The following is a 21436-nucleotide window of genomic DNA, read 5'->3' as shown; positions in this document are numbered from 1 at the left end:
GATCGGGCCAAAACTGGCTCTCCAACATCCCCTGAGCGGTCCCAGCTTGCAAGAGAGTGCAGGCCAGGTTGAGGGACTCCACCAGTGCACTATCAGGGCCAGAGAGGGACACGGGAGGTTGGCCAGCTGGGGAGGGACCACAGGAAAGCTCCAAGGCATGTCCGGCCCATCTCACTCAGTTCTGATCAGCTGGACACCAGCAGCAAGCTAACCTACCAGTCAGAGCATCTGCCCCCTGGTGGTCAGTGCACGTCATAGTGACTGTCAACCAGTCGACTGTCTGCCCCCTGATGAGCAGTTGAGCGGCCTTAGCATATCATTAGAATATTACGCTTTGATTGGTTGAACAAACAACCAGACAACCATACACTGAGCATATTAGGCTTTTATTACATAGGACTAGAGGCCCGGTGCACAAAATTTGTGCACAGGGGGGTGTGTCCCCCAGCCCAGCCTGCACCCTCTCCAATCTGGGACCCCTCGAGGGATGTCCGACTGATCCCGGTAGGATCGGGCCTAAACGGGCAGTCAGACATCCCTCTCACAATCCAGGACTGCTGGCTCCCAACTGCATGCCTGCCTGCCTTCCCGATTGCCCCTAACCGCTTCTGCCTGCCAGCCTGATCACCCCCTAACTGCTCCCCTGCCAGCCTGATTGATGCCTAACTGCTCCCCTGCCAGCCTGTTTGCCCCTAACTGCCCTCCCCTGCACGCCTGGTCACCCCTAACTTCCCTCCTCTGTTGGCCTGGTCACCCCTAACTGCCCTCCCCTGCAGGCTTGATCGCCCCCAACTTCCCTCCCTTGCAAGCCTGGTCCCTCCCAACTGCCCTCCCCTGCTGGCCTGATCACCCACAACTGCCCTCCCTTGCAGGCCTGGTCCCTCCCAACTGTCCTCCCCTGCTGGCCATCTTGTGGTGGCCATCTTGTGTCCACATTGGGGCAGCCAGCTTTGACCATGTGGGGGCAGCCATCTTGTGTGTTGGAGTGATGGTCAATTTGCATATTACTCTTTTATTAGATAGGATAGAGGCCTGGTGCATGGGTGGGGGCCAGCTGGTTTGCCCTGAAGGGTGTCCCGAATCAGGGGGGGTTTCCCTTGGGGCATGGGGCGGCCTGGGCAAGGGGCCTGTGGTGGTTTGCAGGCTGGCCACACCCCCCGGTGACCCAAGCAGAGGCCCTGGTATCTGGGATTTATTTATCTTCTATAATTGAAATTTTGTAGCCTTGAGTGGAGGCCTAGGTGGGCCAGGGTGTGTGGAAAGCTTGGCTTCCTCCATTATCAAGGAAACCCAAGCCTCTTGCTAGCTCCGTGGCCGCAGCCATCTTGGTTGGGTTAATTTGCATACTCGTTCCTGATTGGCTGGTGAGCGTGGCGTGTGGGTGTAGCAGAGTGATGGTTAACTTGCATATTACTCTTTTATTAGATAGGACAAGAGGCCCAATGCATGAAAATTTGTGCAAGAGTAGGCCTTCCTTCCCCTGGCTGCTGGCACTGGCTTCCCTCCGGCACCCAGGACCCAGGCTGCTTCCCTCCTCTGGCCTCCCATATGTACCTGGGACCTGGGCTGGCTTCCCTCGGGCCACCTGCAGGCACCCGGGACCCGGGCTGGCTTCCCTCTGGCCCTGGCTTCGTCAGGAAGGACATCCAGAATGACGTCCAAAAGATGTCCAGTCTAATTAGCATATTACCCTTTTATTATTATAGATGATTCTGGGCAAGATACTTCTAAGGTTCTTCTCTCACTTGAAAAGGGGGGAAATAATGGTACCAAATTCACTGGGTTATTGTGAGGATTGAATGAGATAATGGCTGTGTGACTTAGCACAATACCCAGCACTTAATAACGGCTGAAAAAAATGTTAGCTTCTGTTTCATAATCATTCTCTCATGTAATCCTCACAACCCTGCAAGGAATGTCCAATGATCCCTGGGAGGAAATGGTTGAGAAGAAGGTAAGTATCTTCGCTAAACAGTTCCACAGGTGAGGAGCTTTCTAAATGACAGCATGCTTCACCTTCTCTCTGCTTCTCAGGAAGCCAGACTACCCATTGTGTAGATGGTTTTTCACTTTTTTCCTACAACTCAGTCTGTCTCATGGCTTTCTGCCCAATTATACCTCCTTCCTAATTCCCCATGATCCTCAACTCCCTCCTTTTACCATGAGAATATTTTTTTGCTTTGTTATTGGTTTTTGTTCTTCAAATTTTTTTTTTTTGTACCAAGGACATATGGGACTACCCCACAGTAAGCAGTGACGTTAAGGAAACTTTTGTGACTATTTGGACATCAGCTTGTCATCACCTTTTTTCTCAGTTTCTATTTTTGTATATTTTCCACTTTCAAGGTACTTCCTCCAAGATCAGGGCAAGGTTCCCAAGGAAAATTAAAATATTTTAGAGATCATGGACAATTCCAACTCCCATGTCAGACCACAGACTGCTATAAAGACTATAGGCGGTAAATAGAAGCTGCGATGGAACTCGGAAGAGAGAAGGACATGAGGGAGAATACCTGTTTTCTAATACTTGAGGAGCTATCATGAGGAAGAGACTGATTCAGCCTCTTCTCCAAGGGCAGAACAGGTAATGGGTGGTGTCTGTGAGGAAACAGATCTCAGAAGGAGGTGTTTTCTCACCAATGGGGCTGTCCTATGAGGGGGTCGGCTGCCTTGAGCTCATGAGTGCTGCATCACTGGGGACGTTTGAGCAAAAGTTGAATGCCACCTGTAGGCTTATTCTGAAGAGGATCCCTGCATGAAATAGAAAGTCCCATGTCAGAATGCAGAAGTGTCAACTGGAACACTTTTACAGGAGTTAGAAGATAACTGAGAGGATAGTGAGACAAAGGTAAAAGAGCAACCTTTGAATGGGGAAGGGATTGGTAGATGTTGAGAAGAGTAAGATTGAGTGACAGAGGATGCCCAAGACAGACCACCCACCTTATCACCCTGTCTCAATCATCACTGATCCCCAGAGAACATAGTTCCTCCTTTGGAGCCATCCAGAGCACCCAGGATAATGGAGAAAGCACTCTATTCATCCTCTTCCCCTCTTTCCGATGAGCCCTCCCATCCAGCAATAAGTCAACTGGATGCCTCTGGCTGCTCTATGATGCTATTTTAGAGAAAGTGCCCAGGCCACTTTTCAGAGGATCAGACAGAAAGCCCAGATAAAGTGGAACTGACAGTTTATAAGAATGAGTGTCCAACTGAGCCACCATGGCTCAGTGAGGTCACAGTTCAATTCCTGGTCAGGGCACATGCCCAGGTTGTGGGCTTGAATCCCAGTGGGAACAATGATTCACTCTCATCATTGATGTCTCTTCTCTCTCTCCCTTCCTCTCATAAATCAATAAAAAAATATTTTTAGAAAAGAGAATGAGTGTCCAATGGAGATTAGACTTTGTGGGTCTGATATCCTTGACTTCAGCCTAGTGGGTAGATGGATTAAGGAACACCACTACTGTATAGATAAAAAAGTTTGGGGTGAAGGCGAGAGCACAAGCCCTACAGGTAATGTGGACTAGACACACATGATTCATGAGAACTCCTTCTCAAAATGAGCTGATAATGATGACAATTATACAGAATAGCAAGTGGAAGACTTTTTAATGGGTATGAGTTTACTCCACAGAACTGAAATATAAGAAATGTCTTACATTTTATCTTTCTATATCCAATTAGTCTGGCTCTGAACCTTCAGTCTCCCCACCCCATCCCCTTGACTTCTATAAGAATCTCAGGTCTTACCTGGTTCCAGGAACCAGGGAAGGACCTAGTCCTTAGTCCCTAATAGGTATCATTATTTCCATGGCCTCCATGTCTCCACTGTTGATGTCTGGCTCTCCATATCTGGGCATGGCTGCCCTCCCAGCTCTCCACTAGTCATAGACTAAGCTACCATGCTTGCGGATCATACCCTAGGCATACCCCAGGCATCGAGGTGTAACACCTCCTTCTGCCTCTTGGGGTTCTGAGAGGCAAGTGAGATTAGAATCTCTGCCTCTCAATAAAATGCACCAACCTCTATCTCCCAGGTGTGAGAAATCCATCTTTCCAGCATTTGGTCACTGGGGCTTCTCCTTAACACCCCCAGAGTCCAACCTTCTCTCCAACAGTCCCACTCTATCTAGCCTTCTTGAGCCTAAATTTTCAACACTAAGGCCTGTTAAATTTCCTCTGGGGCAAGGGCGATGCAGCCCCCTGGAATACAAACCTGTGGTTGCGTTTCTGGTAACCTGGGCAGCTTGTGATTATTTATTTGTATTAATTTAGCTTTTTGTTAGGGAATTTTCTTGAGGGGATGGAGCTAAACCCAGACTACTGACCCCAGAACCCAGACACTCAATCACCACACCAGCGCTTTCCTCTACAAAATTAATAAATGAATCCAGCAATAAATAACCTTCTCATTCTTTCTGGAAGGATGCTGCAGCAGAACATAAAATACAAGTAAATTAATCAGATTAACTAGCCAGAAGGATACCAGTTAAATCCCAAGGCCCCATGGGCCAGACAGCGGGTATCTAAGCAGGAAGTGATGTTCTCACAGCACCTGGCAAAGCCTAGAGGTCCCGGGAATTGCTTGGAGGTTATCTGTCCTCTCTGTGAGCTGCTGGGGGGTGCGGTGCATCTGCCCAGGATCATTGCAGCAGTGCCCTCATTGTTCTTTGCAGCATTAATTAGCTGTGAAGAGGCCCTGAAACACGCCCCCTCCCCTTCGAGAGCACCTCCTCTCCCCTGCCTCTCCAGGCTCTCCCTTTCCCTCGGCTGCAAAATAAAAATAATTTATTATCCCCTAACAACTACTGAAACTATTATGCCTTTCAAACATCTTTAAAAAGTAGTCACCAACCATACACTGTATTTTTCCACCAGCCATGTCTCAACCTTCTACAACCCAGTAATGACCATAGTCATATTTTTAAATCTCTGAAATTGGGAATAAATCTTACATGCAATTACATCTTTATAATTCTAAAATTTACAGTATTTTTTTGTTTTCAAGTAGCCTATAAATTAATGACGCATCTTTGAATTCATGCCATCTTAAATTCAATGAACTATGTGGTATGTGTAATGCTCAGTGGAAAGATCCTAGATTACAATCTTCCCAAGGGCAGGAAAGAGAAACTGTTTCTGTTTCTTATAAGCCTCATACCCTCACCTCCCACATTCAGTGCTTAGCCCAGCAGTGCTACATGTATTAGCACATTTCATCTGAGATGATGAAGTGTCTACTGAATTTAAGTTCTCTTACACGGAGAAATTTGAGGAAGAAACAGAATCAGGCCGGCAGTGGAGGGCAGTTGGGGGTGACCAGGCCAGAAGGGGAAGGCAGTTGGGGGCCATCAGGCTGGCAGGGGAGGAGAGTTGGGGCCATCAGGCTGGCAGGAGAGGGCAGTTGGGGGCGACCAGGCCGACAGGGGAGGGCAGTTGGAAGCAAGATCAGGCCAGCAGGGGAGGGCAGTAGAGGATGATCGGGCTGGCAGGGGAGGGCAGTTGGAGGCCCTCAGGCCAGCAGGAGAGGGCAGTTGGGGGCGAGATCAGGTCAGCAGGGGAGGGCAGTTAGGGGTGACCAGGCTGGCAGGGGAGGGTAGTTGGGGGCAACCAGGCTGGCAGGAGAGGGCAGTTGGGGATGACCAGGCCTGCAGGGCAGGGAAGTTGGGGGTGACCAGACCTGCAGGGGAGGGTGGTAGGGGGTGACCAGGCCTGCAGGGGAAGGCAGTTGGGGGCGATCAGGCTGGCAGGAGAAAGCAACTGGGGGCGATCAGGCTGGCATGGGAGCAGTTAGGCATCAATCAGGCCAGCAGGTGAGTTAGGGGTTGGTCAGGCAGGCAGGCAGGCGAGTGGTTAGGAGCTAGCAGTCCCAAGGGATCCCATATTGGAGAGGGTGCAGGCTGGGCTGAGGGACACCCCCCCCCCCGCCCCCATGCACGATATTCGTGCGCAGGGCCTCTAGTTATTTATAAATATTTTATCTATAAAACTACTTGATCAACAACGTCATTAATTCATACAGATACAAAAAAATCATTCACAATACCTAAGGATATTTTGTCATCAATGTCGTACAGTTAAAAGCTATTCCTGGTGTTCAGAACATCATTTTATAGCTTTAGAAAACAAACTATTAGCTGGTATAGCAAACCAATACCAAGGAAATATTTTGACCTGCCTTATAGATTCTATGAATTACTTGGCTTAGAATTTTGTTTTTATCTAGCCAGACCAAGTAGGTACCTTATGAAGAAAAATGGATTGTTTTCATATGTGACTTAGAATGTGGTCAGAATAAGGCTGGGTGCCAGGCACCATTAGCAGTGGGGCAGCACCGGTCATGAATGACTCATGTCCATTCTTATTGGCCAAACTGATTGATAATAACTTTAGTATCTCCCCCAGTCACCTAATCATGATTCCCAATACTTTTTCATTTATCAAAGGGACATCATCTCAAGAAAGTAATAGGAATTTTATTCAAAACCTTTTCTGAGGATGTTCTGTAGATAGTGGAATTCATCTCTAATCTCAGTGCATCAGCTATACTTACATGTTACTTCACACTGAGGGAAGATAATCAGAGAGGGGACCAGCAGTAAAATCATCTTCCATCAAAGGAATATCCTAGCCCTAGCTTGTTTGGTTCAGTGGATAGAGCTTCGGCCTGCAGACCAAAGGGTCTCAGATTCAATTCCCAGTCAAGGGCACCTACTTCAGCTGCAGATTCAGTCCCCTGCTGTTCGGGGTGCATGTGGGAGGCAACCAATCTATGTGTTTCTCTCACTTCGATGTTTCTCTCTCTCCCCCTTCCACTCTCTTTAAAAATCAATGGAAAATTATCCTCAGGTGAGGATTAACAACAACAACAAAAAAAGTAATATCCTACTCACTGCTCACACTTACCTAGAAGAAGCCAGGGAGAATAGAAACATTTATGACAAGGATGAACCAACCACCTTTCTCTTTGATCATTACCTTCAAATTACGTTAAGCATCATATCTTCGTGTATCCTGATTCAATGTTATTTTTCTGTATGAGCCCAGGGCTGCAGTTTATTAAAAATTTAAATTTGCCCCTACAAACTTTACAGGAATCCAAATTGAGATAGCCAGAGTTTTTTGGCCAACTCATTATTTCTTGAGCACAGGATGTTTACCACACTGCTCCAAGCTGATTTGCATTCTGCACGGGTTATAGGGGTAGATCTGCCAAGGAGTTTGGAAACTCTGGGACAGATAGGCCCTCTCTGGGTTAAGTTATAGCTCCACACCTACAGATTTGCCCAGCCAGGGCCTCCAAATATTTTGCAATGAGCATTTTGAAACACATGGGTCATGTTCTGGTTTCCAGGCAGTTCAGCAAAATGCTTCAGCTGGAGAATTGCAAAAGTTCATGATTTGTCACCAAGGAATGAAATGTGACGCAGTAGAGCAAACTGCAGACATTTAATACCAGATGTCAATGTAAAAATTGGAAAATTGTGGCCCCGCGTCATTATCTGACTCCTAACCCGCAGAAATCCACCCCAATCCAGAAGGCATCATAAGGCCTTCTTCCACTATTAAACTAGGGAGGAAATCGTGCTTATTTGCATGGAGAGGGAAAGAGAACACCTGAAACATACATTTCAAAACACCGACATTTGTTTCTACTCCTTCCCTGAATCCGTACACTTGAGAAATCGAATGACTGCTTTAGAAGGAGGGATGGACTGTTCAGGAATCTCGTGTCTGTGAGGAGAGAGAGCTGGGTGTGGAATGAGGAGTTGTAGGTAAGAAGCTCTGGATTAGGTGTCAGATCTGAGTGACTTTTTCACTTTCTGGAAATATAGGGTACAGTACTTCACCTTTCTGCAGCTCATTTCCTCTTCCTAAAAATGGGTTTAACATGAACGTTCTGACCACTACACAGGATTGTGGTAAGGCTCAAAGAACACAGTTTGTGCAAATACATAAAGAAACTGGAAAATTATGTACAACTATGAAGGAAATCACTCAAGCTTTGTTGTTTCAACCTGAATCCTGAGGAAGCTGAGGCTTAAAGAAACTCCTCTAGAAGCCTCTTCAATAAATGGTGCTGGGAAAATTAGAAAGCCACGTACAAAAGAATGAAGCTAGACTGCTACTGTACACCATACACAGTTACCTCAAAAATGAATTAAAGACTTAAATATAAGACTTGAAACAATTAAATACATAGGGGGAAAAAGGTACCAAACTTATGGACTTTGGTCTCAGAGAGGCTTTTGTAAACTTGATCCTAAAAGCAAGGGAAGTAAAAGCAAAAAATAAATGAATAGGACTGCATCAAACTAAAAAGCTTCTGCCCAGAAAAAGAAAGGATCAATCAAACAAAAAGGCAGCCAACCAAATGGAAGATATTTGCAAAGTATACCACAGATAAGGGGCTAATATCCAAAATATATAAAGAACTCATACAATTCAACAACAAGAAAACAATCTAATTTAAAAATGGGTAGATGATCTGAAAAGATACTTTTCCCAAGAAGACATACAAATGGCCAACAGATGTATAAAAAGATACTCAATTTCACTAGCCATCAGGGAAATTCAAACCAAAACTACAATGAGCTATCATCTCACACCTGTTAGTATGGCTACTATTAATAAAACAAGAAATAACAAATGTTGATGAGGATATGGAGAGAAAAGAACCCTCATACACTGCTGGAAGGAATGTAAATTGGTACAGCCACTGTGGAAAACAATATGGAGGATCCTCAAAAAATTAAGAATAGAGTTACCATGTGAAAATCTGAAAACATTTATTCATAAAGATGTATGTACCCCTATGTTCAATGCAGTATTATTCACAGTGGCCAAGAGATGGAGACAACCAAAGTATCCTTCGATGGATGATTAGATAAAGATGTGGTACATATACACAAAAGAATTCGACTCAGCCATAATAAAGGATTTTGCAACAATATGGAGGGATCTTGAGAGTAGCAGCTAAGCAAAATAAGTCAGATGGAAAAGCACAAGAACATATGCTTTCACTTACATGTAGGATATAAAACAAAAACCAACTCATAGGCACAGGTAACAGAAGAGAAGAGGAGAAGGGGGAGGATGAAGAGGGTAAAGTGGCCAAATGTATGGTGATGAAAAGAAACTAGACTTTGGGTGGTGAGAACACAGTGCAATATATGGATGATGTATCATAGAATTGTACATGACACTCAAGTAATGTTATTAACCAATGTCAACAAATTAAATTAAAAAAAAAAACTCCTCTAAGTCCAGGGATGAGGTAGAAAGGACTTTAAAATGGCCCTCTTCTTACCAGGCAGAAGTATCTTACCTTTATTTTTTACATGCTTTTGGTATGTAAAGCAGCAGAGAGGAAAGGAGAGAGTGTGGATAGAAAATCTTAGTAGCAAGAAACTGCAAGAAATTGAGTGTATTCAACTGACCCAGTCAAAAGCACTACCATAGGGTTTAGCATCTCTGTGTGTGGAGAGCTGAGCAACATCAGGGCACCAGGGGCTGTTCTAGAGAAATACAAACCAGTACAAGAGTCAAGCCCTGCCTTCAAGGGAGAATCCAGTTCTCTCTCTCTCTCTTTCTCTCTCTCTCTTTCTCTCTCTCTCTCTCTCCTTTTTTCCCTATCTCTCTGCCTCTCGAATCAATAACAATTACAGTGTGCAACACTAGCAAGAAAAGCTCACAGAATGGGCAAATGAGAAAGGGTCTTTGAGACCATACTGCCTATTTTCCCATTGATGGGCTGGGACGCTGAGGCCTGGAGAAGTCAATGGCATGACCCACCCAACACAACTCAGCAGCATTGTGCAATGAGAAGCCAGAGAGCACCTGGCCCCCTTTCTAATAAAATGTTCTTGATCTCACATTAACTGTGAATGAGGGTTTGTATTCACTTCTCAAATACAATCTTTGAGGACTTAAATTTATTTTTCAGAGATATATAACTGGAAACTCTTATCTCCCTTTCTCCTCTTTTCTCTCCATTGCTTTCTTCCCCTCTTGCTTTATCTCTCTTGCTTTCTTCATCCCTCTCTCTTTCTTTTCTTCATAGGTATGTATACCTGGAGGCAGATGAGAGAGATGAAGATTGCAGATCTAACTCAAAGGAATACAATGAGCAATCCTATATAATAAAAGCCTAGTTGGCTAAGTGTCTGGTCGTCCGTTCAACCAATCAAGGCATAATATGCTAATGATATGCTAAGGCCGCTCAACCGCTCGCTATGTCGTGTACTGACCACCAGGGGGCAGATGCTCTAACCAGTAGGTTAGCTTGCTACTGGGGTCCAGCCTATTGGGACTGAGCAAGATGGGCCGGACATACCCTGGAGTCCTCCCATGGTCCCTCCCCAGCTGGCCAACCTCCCGTGTCCATTCCTGGCCCCAATCGTACACCAGTGGGGTCTCTTAGCCTGGCCTGTGCCCTCTCACAATCTGGGCTGAGGCACACCTCCCCAAGTGCACGAATTTCGTGCACCAGGCCTGTAGTTGCCTATAAAAGCTCAAAACTTGAACTAAGGTTTTAAAAACTCAAGACTACCAACATCAGTCCTGAATCTAGATAATATATTTTCTTTCCAAATAATCTGATAATGGTTATGTAAAATTAAAATTTTATTATTCCCCAGTGTACTGCCATCACCAGTCACTCTTCAGACTCTTTTTGTTCAGGTTCAAAATAATCCCTGGCACTTGTAATCAAATGATCTTGCAATGCGTATGTGAGCTGATTTGAATCTCATGGGGCCAAAGTAAGCTGATAATGTGTTTCTCTCACAATCATCCACATTATCTGTTTATAAACAGCCTTATTTAATTTGAACTGAATTTGCAAACTTGGAACATTTCTAATCTTTCCCATCCCTTATACATAGGTCCAATTGGTTTGTTTTATTCTTGACTCCAATCCTAAGAATGATGTATATTTTCCCCAGGCATGTAGAGGAGAGAGAGGGGAAAAAATTAGCTGACCAATGTGACAAAAACTCTTTGAGTTCCCAATAAAGAAGTGGCAAAACATCAAACACCAATATTGCCAAAATATTTACTGAAAATTTTCAAATCTTTCAAAAATGTTATAAAAAGTGAGCAAACACATTAGACATTGAAAACTAATATCTTGGTAAGTCTACATAGGCATGTAGGGGCAAAGGGAACATATATGAGCATTTACTATGATTAGGTTCTTTGACACATATCTTATTTGATACCATTCAAAGAAACTTATCCCAGTCTTGGAAATTAAGGCCAAAAAACAAAAAATCCAAAAAAACAAAAAACAGGATTGTGTGACCTACTAATATTATGCTAGCCCATTATTCATCAAGCCCACAAAGGGCCATTTGACTAGTTTGGGAAATATAACTTTGACTAATAATTTAATAGGGACCAGATTAGGAACCCTGTAAAGTTGGAGGTTGACTTGTAAAAAATTGATAAGGCATGAGGATGATTTGTTTTTGCTTTCTGGCAGAGAAATTCACCTCCATGGTCATAGTTTTATTTCCCTGTAGGACACTAACCAGTTTTATATCTTACTTTGCAATCTCATTTCATCAAGGCCTTTCACAGTGATTAGCTAAATTCTAGTTCTTCAATCCTTTTCAAATTGCTCTATTATTCTGATGGTGAGTTAAATGGACCTAACCTCATCATCTATTCCTCTGAGAATTACGTTTTTAATGATTCGAGAATTTGTGCTTTGACAACCCTCAAACAACCACATGAGGTAGGTAGTATATCTTCATTTTGCAGAGGAAGAAACTGAGTCTCAGAGAGGCACTTCATCTGCCGAGAGTTATAGAGGTAAGAAGCAATAGAGCTGGACTTGGAACACAAATCTGCTTGAATTCTTTTATGGAAACTACATTGGTGATTCACATTTGGACTAGAGAGTCTCCAAAAAATCAGCCTCATCTACATATGTTTATTTTGCAATGATAAGCATTATAGCTAAAAACCAAAAGCAACTCACTCTGAATGACCTAAGCCTGGGTATTTAATAGTAATTGAAAAGAATGTTGATTAATTTGATTTCAAATGGAACTTTTTAAAATAAGAAATGTTGAAAGTATCTGCCCATATTCTTTATGGAATACTATCATTAAAGTTTGAAATTTCAGTGCTTTGCTGGTTCCATTGATGGTTCAGGATAACACAGGGCAAGTTCCTACCAAGGTTGTTATAAAAGTCATTGAAAAGTATTTAGAACACTTACTAGAGAGCCTCTCTTTGGCATTTCATGAACAGGTCCATGAGAGTTTTTTGAATAAATTTGACCAAATTACCAATTTATCCCACTGCTAAAATGCTCAATCTGTACCATCTCTAGCCTAGCATACAAATGAGGAACACCGATGTGTTTTTCTGTTCTTAGGCATGAAGGTGATTTTTGTCCTGGCTGAACCCACAGGTAAATATCAAGACTAGGAAGATATCTTAATCTGAAAGCATCTTAGTACAATTTTAAATGTTAAAAGTATATCTTGGGAAAGGCTGATCTTAAATATATGTGTTTATCTGTAAACAAGCATGCTTTTTCAGTTGGGGTATATACCCTTTTATCCACCTGAAGATCCATTCAATGTACTGTATATGCAGATTTATAAGTTTTCTCAATATATAAAATTCTAAAGTTCAGGTCAACTGGTATCTAAGTTGGTAAAACCCCGTGCTTATATTGTGAGGGTTTTGTCTGCCAAATCACAAATTAGATGGTGACCATCTGGCTTGGTTTCCAGTAGAGCACACCGCTATTTGACGGGCACCAGGCAGCTGTCTGCCACAGATTTAAATTAAGTGAGGCAATCTGCCCCACTCCTAGCCCCAATCCCAAACTCCGGAGCCAACTGAATTTCAGCCCCAGCTGAAGTGAAAAGATAACTATGTGGTTCAAATTCATCTTGACTCACAGTTTCACTGTTTTATCCTGGTTAAAGCTGCTCACTGTGTCTGTGGTTTTCTTACATAAATTTTCAATCCAGCTAGTGCTATTACTCAGTGTCTTTTCCAACCCTAATGTTGGAGGTGGATTTTTAGCTCGCATATTTTTTCCAGATGTGATAAGCTCTCCGTAGCCCTCTTGGTGAGCAAAAGCATATCCAGATCTTCTTGAGCTTGATCTACGAGTCTGAGGCCTTCTGCTATGCAGAGGCCGTGCCTTCCTTTGAGCCTTCTGCTGCTGGCGGATCTGGAGAGGAAGGAGACCCAGAGTGAGACCATGCATCCAAATAACAGGCCCCAGGCAGGAGCCACTCTGTGAAGTGAAAGCCTTCTCCTCTTTGAAGTGAAAGCCTTCTCAGTAAAAGCAACATCAACATTAACAAAATACTCACCTTAATCGCAAAACAGAGTTTTTCACCTAAAAACTAAGAACTTTTCTAACTAATGGATTAACCTGGGCACTGGTCAGTTTTTATTTTTACCAAGAGACTAATAAGTAAGCAAGAAATATTAAGGCAAATTTTATTATTGTCTCCATCTCATATATCCATTTTAAATGAATAGGAACATACTTTAAGATTTTCTAGCATGCACCACCCAAACATGGTCAGTATAACAATGTACAGTCCCATTCCTCCTCAAAACAGGCCTTTTCTTTTTTGGAGATTCTCAGAATCCAATAGTCATTAGGAACTAGACAAGGACAAAATTTTAAAAATGAGAATCAGAAATTTTCAACTCTTGTGGTAGGTCAAGGTATCATGAGATTTTCAGGGTTTTAATTTCTTTGGAGGTCGGGGTTGGTCACCTTTTGAAGAGGCCAACATCATTTGGGTGGGTTTCCAATATTTCTTTCATTTCCCTCTAAAGTTGAGGAGAAAAGATGCAAGGTTTAGAACAAGGTTTGCAAGCCACCTTGTTCTCTGATTCAGCTGATTGCTTGCACCCCAATTTTTGTGTCATTAAAAAACTGCTAAGCAAAAAGTCACAATCTGACTAAATATAGGAAGAAATGATCATCATCTTTTTTCCTTCAACTCATCCATCATTTTCTTGGTTTACATAAGAATGAGCTTTCACAGCCAAAGGAAAAGGACAGACATAAGAGGGGACTCTAGGAATCATTTCAGAAGGAGTATTTTTATGGTTTGGCCACAGAATGAGAGGGACAGCATGACAAGGAACGTTCCATTTCAGTTCCTCTCAGCATTGTTGGTCTGGTTATTCATCCCATTAGTGTTTTTACCCTTTTCTTGATGTGGCTACAAATGTATCTCCTCTTCTTTCTCCTTTTCTCTTTTTACCTGTGTCCAGACCTAACTTGACATTGTCCTGCTAAATGCTCCTCTTCGCAGGAAATACTGAAATATGTTCTGGTAATCCCTTGGTTTAGATAATCCTATAATCCATTATATTCTCCAATCCATCCATTATGCTGCTGTTCCCTTTCTTAATCTGTTCAGAAGGTAACATCTCCTCCATGTTTCTGAATCTGCCACTATATTTCTACAAATATTTAGAGCTCCTGCACCACATGCCTTGATTGTCTCTCTTTTACTGTAGCCTTTATTTGCCCCCAAGACAATAACTTTCCCCACTGCTTGTCTTTCCCTTGGAACATTTGTCCAAAATGCTTCCAGTCAACTTTTTAAAATACGCAACTTCACTTGTAATTTATGACTCCCCACCCATAGTTAGTCTAGACATTTGTCTTTATTGGTCGGTACTCATAAGGCTAGTACATTCAGATGTAGGCAGTTCCATCTATTGTTATGTGACGTTGTGTACTTGAGAGTGTTTGTCAATGGGAAGTTCATTGGCCCTTCAGTGGGCTTCCAATCAGACAGAGAAGAACACAATTCCAAGAACCAAGAACCAGCCCTTCAAGGACTCACCAGCAGTACAACATACCTGGTCACTCAGGGTCGGGAATAAATCCACCTTCAGAAATCTGAACGCCAGCACAGGCATAACTGAAACCACTGTCGTTAGGAGAATGACAAGCCAGATGCACTTCTGGGTCAAGGAATGTCGTGCATTTCCTATTGTGAAAGGAAAACATACATTGTGTTTATAAATAGAATTGAATGGTTGAATTAATAGGCTTGTTGTCTATACCCATAAGGCCTTTTTAGGAATGGCGATGTTTGGACTATCTAGAAAGAACCACTAATTTAGGTGTCTTCTCCACTATATGGTATGTTCAATGGTAATGAGGAGAAGGTAAGACTGATAACTCTTGGGAACTGCTTGGTGGCCTGACCCCTTGGAGACTGTCAGCTGGAGCATCCTCTTATTCAGGTTCAGTCCAGCTTCATGAGTGAAGCACAATTCTCTCATCCAGTTTCTAGATCCCTCAACTGCAAAACAGCCATTATTTTTAAAAGGCACATTTACCCTAGTAGTTGAGGCTTACAAGCTATCCTGAGCTAAGGAGAAAGGGGAGTAAGGGTGGGAGGGAAGTAGTGGTTTCAACTTCAGATGGACACAGGAAGGATTTAGATCAAATGGGCCTTGCTAGTTGTCTCTCTATCACACCTAGTTTATATTAAAATATAGTTATCTGTGATGATAACTCCCTTCCTGGAGAAGGTTCTATCTAAATTTTTAGGCAGTTAGAGGGAAGGTCAAAGGTTCTTCCTGAGTCTTTTGTTTTTTAAAAATAACAGGCACCTACCTTGGTTGCAGGCTCAATCCCCACCCCAGTGGGGGCACGTGTGTGAGGCAACCAATAGATGTGTCTCTCTCCTATCGATGTTTCTCTCTCTGTGTATGTCTCTCCCCTTCCCTTCCACTCTCCCTAAAATCAATGGAAAAATATCCTTGAGTGAGGATAAATAAATAGTCCCTTTGAGCTCCTTGAAGCTCAGCATCCCTAGGCATGGTTGAAAAAAAAATAAAAATAAAAACAAGCTTTGCTTTAAAACCACACTTCTGTCTTCTGCTGGCTACTAAGGAATTTTTTTTTTTCTTAAACCCCAATGTTGATCTAACTTTTGAAAAGTCTCATTGGAGCACAGTAATTAATTCCTGGAATGACATGTGCTTAGCTGGAGAGAGCAGTCCCCACACAAAATACTTTCTCTGGTTGAGGCATTCCAGTCCCATTATGCATTCTAGAATGCTCTCTTAAGACTGGAAATCTTCTAGTCAATGCACTGAACTTTTAGATTTGGCAGCCAAAAAAAAAAAAAAAAAACACTTAAAAATAGTTTTAATGTCTCTCTTTCCTAATATGCTTATTTTTATTCATAACCATCATGTTTCTTCTACATGGCTGGAATCTTCTGGTAAGCAAAGTATTCATATTACGTATTAAGTAAGAGTGGTGCAATTTAAAATTTCCATGTACATGCAGGGCAAGGAAAAAGTTGAAGAATAACATTCTTAAGTGTATGTGTGAATTTAAATGGAATTACAAATTGAGGAACCTTTGCATCATTAGAAATGTATAATGCTATAGTTGCTCTTATTTTGCTTTTTACATGAAGTCTTCTACAAATCCTTTTGTAGAATAAATTCCCCAACTAGTAGATGCAAATCTCAGTCTTGCCTGATTGAGCCCAAGAAGGTTGTCACTGTACGTCACTCCACAGTTTATTAGGATGAACTCAAAAACATCATTGCTACCAACTTCTCTCACACACCCTAGAGATTTCAAAACTTCTGAGAAAGTGTGTTAGTAGTCCCACTGTGTAAAGTACAGTGACTCTTGTTAGGATCATTTTGAAATGTAGAGACCAATGGTAGTATACACCATAGATATACCAGATGTACACTTTTGTAGAATCATAGAATATCAATATCATAAGGAATATTAGAAGGTGCTTTGCTACCCATTTGCTGCTCAGATCACTCTGAAATGTCCCCAAGCCACATTTTCTTGAATCATCATCATCATCATAATCACCATTATCATGGTTAATATTTGTTTTTTAAAAGTACTACATAAAATGTCACATGCTAAGCATCTTATATGTATTGTCTCATTTAACCTTCACAAATTTCCTATAAAATTGGGAACTGTAAATATCCTCAAGTTAGAAGTGAAGACATTAAGGCATGGAAAGGAAAAGAAACTTGTTCCTAGGTCACACAGCTTATAAGTGGTGAAGCTGACACTGAACTGTAGTCATCTAATGTCTGAGCCTACTCTTCATGTCACTTATGGACTAATGTACCAAATTTTTAAGAAGTCTCCAAATTATACATCATTTTTTTTCTTACCTAATACAAATAAGTTCCACTGGTAATCTTTGACAGATATGTTGGTGATAGTATGGTATAAAAGGTAAAGCCCAGCATTTCTTGCTCTTTTTCTTTCCTCTACCATACAAGTCTCAGGTGGCCCTGATACACTAGTATATGCTATGCCTCTTGTTTTCAAAGGGGCAGTTTACTGCATCTGGGTTGTTGGGAACCAGTAAGCATCTATCTCAATGATTCTTCTGCATCTGATTAAGGACAGCAGAAACTAGTCTTTCAGAGCCCATTTCAAGTCTGGAAGCCTTCAGATGCCTCTGATGCAATCAATTCCTAGAGAAAATATTATTGATCACCCCTAGTCCCACCTAACCCAGAAAATAAATTACAAAGACAAACAAATGACACTAGGCCCCAGTAGATAGTAGGATTCACTTACCAACAAATGGAAACTGGTTTGGGAAAACACCAAACATGGCATTACTGTGCATTGTAAATAAAATGGAGAAGTAAGTGGCAACACTACCCCAGATGAAGACATGATTAATGACCGTCCAGTAACTGGTATCCAAGGCAATCTGCAAACAAAGTCAAATACACATGGGAGATCTTTCAGAGCATCATTTTACTGAGCGGTCTTTCCCCAGTAATGCTCTGTGAGAAAATGGTTGCACCTGTTTAGCTCCCAAACAACCATAGGCGCTTCCACTTTTTGCACAACACAGGGCACTGACTTGACATTTCTGCTTGGCAACTGACTTTAGAACTTATATCTGCAAGCCATTATAATTGTCAAGGTTGAGTCAGAATCAAGGGATAACCTGTGAAGCTACTTTTTATAGAAAAATAAGAAAGTGGAATGGGTTCTCATTTCAATGTTACTTTATAAATTGCTTTCAAAACTTTTCTGTTGGGAAAAAATTATTTTCTTTAGTGGGCAAGTGCAACATTTTATAATCTGAACATAAATTTCCACATGGCCATTTTTTACACAGGCAAAATCTCTTTGATACCAATATTCTATCTCATATTGATGATCCTTTCTCTTAAATTATTCAAATAATAACAAAGAAAAATCCTTCATCCTCTTCTGACAAAGTTCAGACACGGGTTCATAGTGGTCTGGGAGCATGTTCACAAGCCCTTCAGTCTTCCAATACCTTGTTGTGGCAACACAGCTAAAAGTGTGGGCTGCTATCAGAGTGTCAAGCAAGCCACTGGTGAATATGAACCCTTGTGTCCTCAGAGAGAAAAAAAAGTAGATTCTGACATCATTATATGAACCTCAGAGGTTCCAAATGTTCTAAGTACAGACCACAAATTTCTCGCCTGCCTAAGGGGGTCCTACCTACATAGTAAATAGATCCTTCTCTGCACGTGGAGATATATGTCCACTTCCCACTTGGACAAGTTTACTGCTTTTTAAAATGTTGACCCATTAAAAGGATGCTGGCAGCCTTGGATGTAAAATACAGGGGTTATAAAGGGACAGCATTTTCTTTCCTCAAGAGCAGGGGTCCTCAAACTTTTTAAACAGGGGGCCAGTTCACTGTCCCTCAGACCGTTGGAAGGACGGACTATAGTTTAAAAAAAAAAAACTATGAACAAATTCCTATGCGCACTGTGGGCCCGGGACGAGTCGGCTGCTAAGCAGGACAGGCAGCGGCACCCAGCGGGCCGGATAAATGTCCTCGGCGGGCCGCATGTGGCCCGCGGGCCGTAGTTTGAGGACGCCTGCTCAAGAGGTCTGAGAACAGAAAGCCCTGCCACCCATGCCTCAGCAAAGATATAAATTACTTACTCAGCTGATTTTCCAGTTTGTTTGGCTACTAAGACATTAGACAAAATCTCCAAATCTATCTTCTATCACCTATCAGTTCATCACTATCCAGAGACACCAAGAGCCTGGATCACTTTGGTATGAGTAGACAAGGAAAAATCACAACTATTTTAAGACTTCGCTAAAGAAGAAGAAGATGAAGAAGAAGAACAGGTGGCTCCTATTGAGGCAGAACTAATGGAAAAGACAGACAAGTACTATAACAACAATAACTAAAAAAATGTAATGAGAACTCTTAAGGGGATGCAATTAGATACTAAGAAAAAAATTCTGGAAGAAAGAAAAGCATTATTTCTGAATTTAAAAGTTGAGTAGAGAAACAAAATAAGAATAGTCCCTAATAAGAACTGAATTAATATTCTGGAAAAAACAAATGGAAATAATATCTCACAGCAGAGAGCAAAAACTTGAAGAAATAGAAACCATGTGCAAAAAGATATGAGACAGGGATGGCAAATCCATAGATGTCAGATCCTTGGACCCAATATGCCAAAAATGACATTTTAGAATGGAAAATAAATAAACTTAAAAAGTAAAGATCAAAGAAATGACAGAAGAAAACTGCTCTGCTATAAGAAGCAGCAAAGATTTTTCAAATGTGGGGGAGCAATCTAAAACTAAGGCAAATTAATGAAAGAAGTTACATTCTGGTGACATTTGTGAAGTCCAAGCGTAAAGAACACACACTTCTAGAGAAGGTATTACTTACAAAGGAGAGAATCAACCTAATATTAAACTGCCACACCGAAACTGGGATATTATGGAACAACTTTTACAAAGTTCCCCCCAAAAAAGGCTCTGACTCAACAATCATATGCCATTCCAATAGTGTAAATACAAAGACAAAGAAAGAAGGCTCAAAAGTATAAAATCTATTTGCCCTTTTTGAAGAAATTACTCAAGGAAGTTGCTGCAACCAAATAAAAATTAAATCAGAACAAAGACCTCAAAATAGCGGAAGACAAAGATCATAAAAGTGGTGGTGAGCAATGATTCTTGTAAATTTGTAGTTGGCTCTAAATGAGTAATAATGTGAGCAGTATTAATTTAGAAAGAATTCTGAAACAGTCAAAACATATGTTTAAGGAGCATTTAATAACATCCTGGAACTAAAGTTCTAAATTATTAACGTGCAAGAGTTGGGGAGAGGAGTAGGGACAGGGAGGGTGAAGTAAAGTAAAAACGTTTCCAAAATTGTTTAATTTGGAGGTGGGTGAGGGAAAGTACAGAACAGAATAGTGAAGCATTTGGTGAAGGTTATTGTTAGTTTTGATATAGTCGTAAAGAAACAAGATTTAAACGACTATGAAAATAGGGAGAAATCACTAGTAAAATAGGAATTCAACAGTGAAAGTTATAAATTACTCATAAGTAGGATATTAAAAAAGCACAAGGCACCCAAGTATATAATGGAAAAAAATGAAATAAAAACATAGAATTAAAAATAATCCTAAAAGAACATGAAAGGAACAAGGTAAAATACATGTTATTATAATAAAATGAGTAGTTTAACTCTCTTATCAAAGGAGAAAAACTAATAGAATGAAATAAAAAAGAAATGAAAATGAAAGCATGGGCCCAGATTATATATCAGGTAAATGTAGACCAAAAAAAAAAAAAAAAAAAAAAAAAAAAGGCAAGAGGAATAAAAATATTAATTATTTAAGGTAAAATCTCCTTGAAATACAAAGAAAGCTTGATAAGAATCATAATTGCCATTGAAAGTTTACTAAACTTCTCTCAACATTTGACAAGCCTGGTGGTGGAGGTGAAGATTCCTGGACTCGGTGGCTCACCTGCCATCCAGTGTGACCAGAGCCAAGCTGTGAGCGGTGGCAACAGCAGTGTTCTCCCTACAGCAGTGCAGCACTGCACTGTGGTTGGGTGCTGCCTCCAGTGGCTAAGCCTTGTTATGGCTCTCCCTGTTTCATTTGCCCTCCTGAAGATTCTGCATTACCTGGTTGCTTTTTAAAAATATACATATTTTTATTGATTTCAGAGAGGAAGAGAGTGGGAGAGAGAGAAACATCAATGATGAGAGAGAATCATTGATCAGCTGCCTCCTGCATGCCCCCTACTGGAGATGGAGCCTACAACCCAGGCACGTGCCCTTGACCGGAATTGAACCCAGGACCCTTCAGTCGGCATGCTCTATCCACTGAGCCAAACCAGCTAGGGCTACCTGGTGGTTTTTAATAAACCTTTTAGACTTAAAGAAGTCTCTCTTGTTTGTAACTACAATCTTTTTGGAAATTAATATGGCGATATTTATGAAATTTAAAATGTTTATACTCTCTGACTCAGCAATGGAAAAACAACAACAAAACCTTGTTCATCTATCGGATTGGTAAAAGTTAGTTCTGACTCCAGAAATTTTATTTTTAGGAATTTATCTGACAGTACATACAATCTTTGTACTAGTATATGCATGGCAGCATT

At 41.5% G+C, this 21436-nt stretch overlaps 1 protein-coding gene across 1 annotated transcript in view; it reads right to left on the bottom strand.

Annotated features, from left to right (window-relative positions):
* Positions 1 to 21436, bottom strand: part of LOC308234726 (putative phospholipid-transporting ATPase IM) — a gene marked incomplete at its 5' end in the record, with an annotated part of 86960 nt that overhangs the window by 20264 nt on the left and 45260 nt on the right. The window contains 3 exons of the mRNA XM_080643005.1: positions 12924 to 13201; positions 14866 to 14996; positions 17597 to 17735. Coding sequence (XP_080499131.1) covers positions 12924 to 13201; positions 14866 to 14996; positions 17597 to 17735 — 548 coding nt within the window. The remainder of the gene's footprint in view (positions 1 to 12923; positions 13202 to 14865; positions 14997 to 17596; positions 17736 to 21436) is intronic.

The sequence above is a fragment of the Plecotus auritus genome (genome assembly GCF_963455305.1).
Source record: "Plecotus auritus genome assembly, chromosome: 1".
Lineage (NCBI taxonomy): Eukaryota > Metazoa > Chordata > Mammalia > Chiroptera > Vespertilionidae > Plecotus > Plecotus auritus.
This window is presented reverse-complemented; position numbering and strand designations above follow the sequence as displayed.